The 2,135-nt window shown below is 53.2% G+C and overlaps 2 protein-coding genes across 8 annotated transcripts in view; one reads left to right on the forward strand and one right to left on the reverse strand.

The window, feature by feature from the left end:
* Positions 1–1,282, reverse strand: part of CD300LF (CD300 molecule-like family member f) — a 19,309-nt gene extending 18,027 nt beyond the window's left edge. For all 7 annotated transcript variants that reach the window (XM_011974220.1, XM_011974025.1, XM_011974104.1 and 4 more), the window contains exon 1: positions 1,095–1,282. In XM_011974220.1, coding sequence (XP_011829610.1) covers positions 1,095–1,137 — 43 coding nt within the window. In that variant the 5' untranslated portion in view covers positions 1,138–1,282. The remainder of the gene's footprint in view (positions 1–1,094) is intronic.
* Positions 1–2,135, forward strand: part of RAB37 (RAB37, member RAS oncogene family) — a 99,246-nt gene that overhangs the window by 40,655 nt on the left and 56,456 nt on the right. The window lies entirely within an intron of this gene.

Below are 2,135 nucleotides of genomic sequence, written 5' to 3' on the forward strand. Positions count from 1 at the left end.
CTTTTTCCAAGGTCTCGGCTCGGACAGACATCTGGGACCCTCTTCAGGGGGGTTGTTTCAGCCCACCTGACTTAAAGATCCCCCCACCGGGGTCCCACTGTAACAAATCATCTTGTTGTGTTTTCCTCACAGTACTTATCACTTCTCACTTCTTGAAATTATTTTTTTGTTTTCTTTCTTTCTTTCTTTTTTTTTTTGAGACAGAGTCTCGCTTTGTCACCCAGGCTGGAAGGCAGTGGTGTGATTACAGCTCACTGCAGCCTCCAACTCCTGGGCTCAAGTGATCCTCATGCCCCAGCCTCCGGCCTCCCAAGTAGCTGGGACCACAGGCGCATGCCACCATGCCCGACTAACTTTTGTACTTTTTGTAGAGACAGGGTTTCGCCATGTTACCCAAGCAGTCTAGAATCCCTGAGCTCAAGCAATCAGCCTCCCAAAGTGCTGGGATTACAGGTATGAGCCTCCTTGCCTGGCCTCCCTTCATTTTTAATCAAAATTCTACGCACCAACTTCAGGTGTCTCCCACCCTCTGGCTCTGCCCACATCTCTGTCCCTTCTCTCCTCTACTTCCCTGCCTGGCTTATCTCCTCTCAACCTTTCCCGTCCCTCAGCAACTTCTACTATTTCCTTCTGCCCCAAATGCCTAGAACCACCACTCCCTCTCTGCCCGGCAAACTCCCTCTTCCCTCCTTTCAGAGCCCTCCAGCCTCACCTCTTCCCTGACGCCTGCCCTTGCTCAGAACACCTCCGCAGGTGACGGACCACCCAGTCCAGGATCAGGCACTTGCCTGCTCTCCTGAGCAGCCCGTGTTCCTCCTCTGCTTTTCCCTGGCCAGCAGGGCCTATGGTCTGTCCATTTCACACCATCAGCCCCTGGGGGTCAGGAATTCTGCCTTACACTGGCTTCATTATGAAGGACATGCCCTGTATTCCTGCCTTGGCAACAGAAACGCTGGGTGAGTGGGTACGTGGAGGAGACGCACAAGGCTCATGCCATTAAGAACACCTTCTGGCCGGGTCCCTTCTTCCCTCTATCAGCCACCTCCTCCTGCTGGCTAAGCTTCTCCCAAGAGGACAGACCCAGGCCCACTCACCTGAGAGCCAGAAAAGGAGGGGGTAGAGCATCAGCAGGGGCATCTTCTCTTCAGACGGGTCCCCCTTCCCCTCGGTGGAGCCTGGCAGCAGGAACAAGCTACAGACTGTGCTCCATCTCCCAGCCTTCTGCTGGCGTTCACTCTCGCCCTTGAACTTCCTCCTTCAGTCACTTCCCATGGGTAAATGAGACTAAAAGAGGAAGGAGGTGGTTGGTCGGGCACTGTGGCTCAGGCCTGTAATCCCAGCACTTTGGGAGGCCAAGGCGGGCGGATCACAAGATAAGGAATTCAAGATCAGCCTGGTCAACATAGTGAAATCCCATCTCTACCAAAACCACAAAAATTAGCCAGGTGTGGTGGCACACACCTGTAGTCCCAGCTACTCGGGAGGCTGAGGCAGAAGAATCGCTTGAACCTGGGAGATGGAGGTTACAGTGAGCCAAGACCACGTCACTGCACTCCAGCCTGGGCGACAGAGCAAGACTCTGTCTCAAAAAAAAAAAAAAAAAAGAGGAAGGAGGTGGAAACTGTGAAATTTCGAGACAGTTAGCAATGCAAGGTGTCATAGCGATCATAAGCTTCTGAGAAATACCTCTCTGTCCACAGCCCCATGGGTTCTCTAAGAAGAGAATTTGGCTCCTCTGTCACGTGGAAACCTGCAGACATAGACCACTGGGTCTGGCCAGCCCTTATCCAATCCTCCAAACCTGGTGGGTTGGCTGGGGGCAGGGGCACGTGGCTCTACCAGAGAGCCACGGCTGATAGATACAATGTCCTAAACCTGGAGCTTCAAGTGTAGCCAGATGCTTGGGAGCCCAGAAGGCCAGAAGTTCAAGAGGATTGAGGGGCACTTGGGGCCAAAGTCAGAAAGCCAGAGGAGAGATTCCAGACCAAAGGTTGGAAGGCAGGTATGAGGAGACTGATTGGGTATCCAACCCTAGACTACAAGGCCAGGTGTGGTGGCTCACATCTGTAATCTCTGCACTTTAGGAGGCTGAGACAGAAAGATCACTTGAGGCTGGGAGTTGAAGACCAGCCTGG

The sequence above is a fragment of the Mandrillus leucophaeus genome, unplaced genomic scaffold (assembly GCF_000951045.1).
Source record: "Mandrillus leucophaeus isolate KB7577 unplaced genomic scaffold, Mleu.le_1.0 Scaffold1, whole genome shotgun sequence".
NCBI lineage: Eukaryota > Metazoa > Chordata > Mammalia > Primates > Cercopithecidae > Mandrillus > Mandrillus leucophaeus.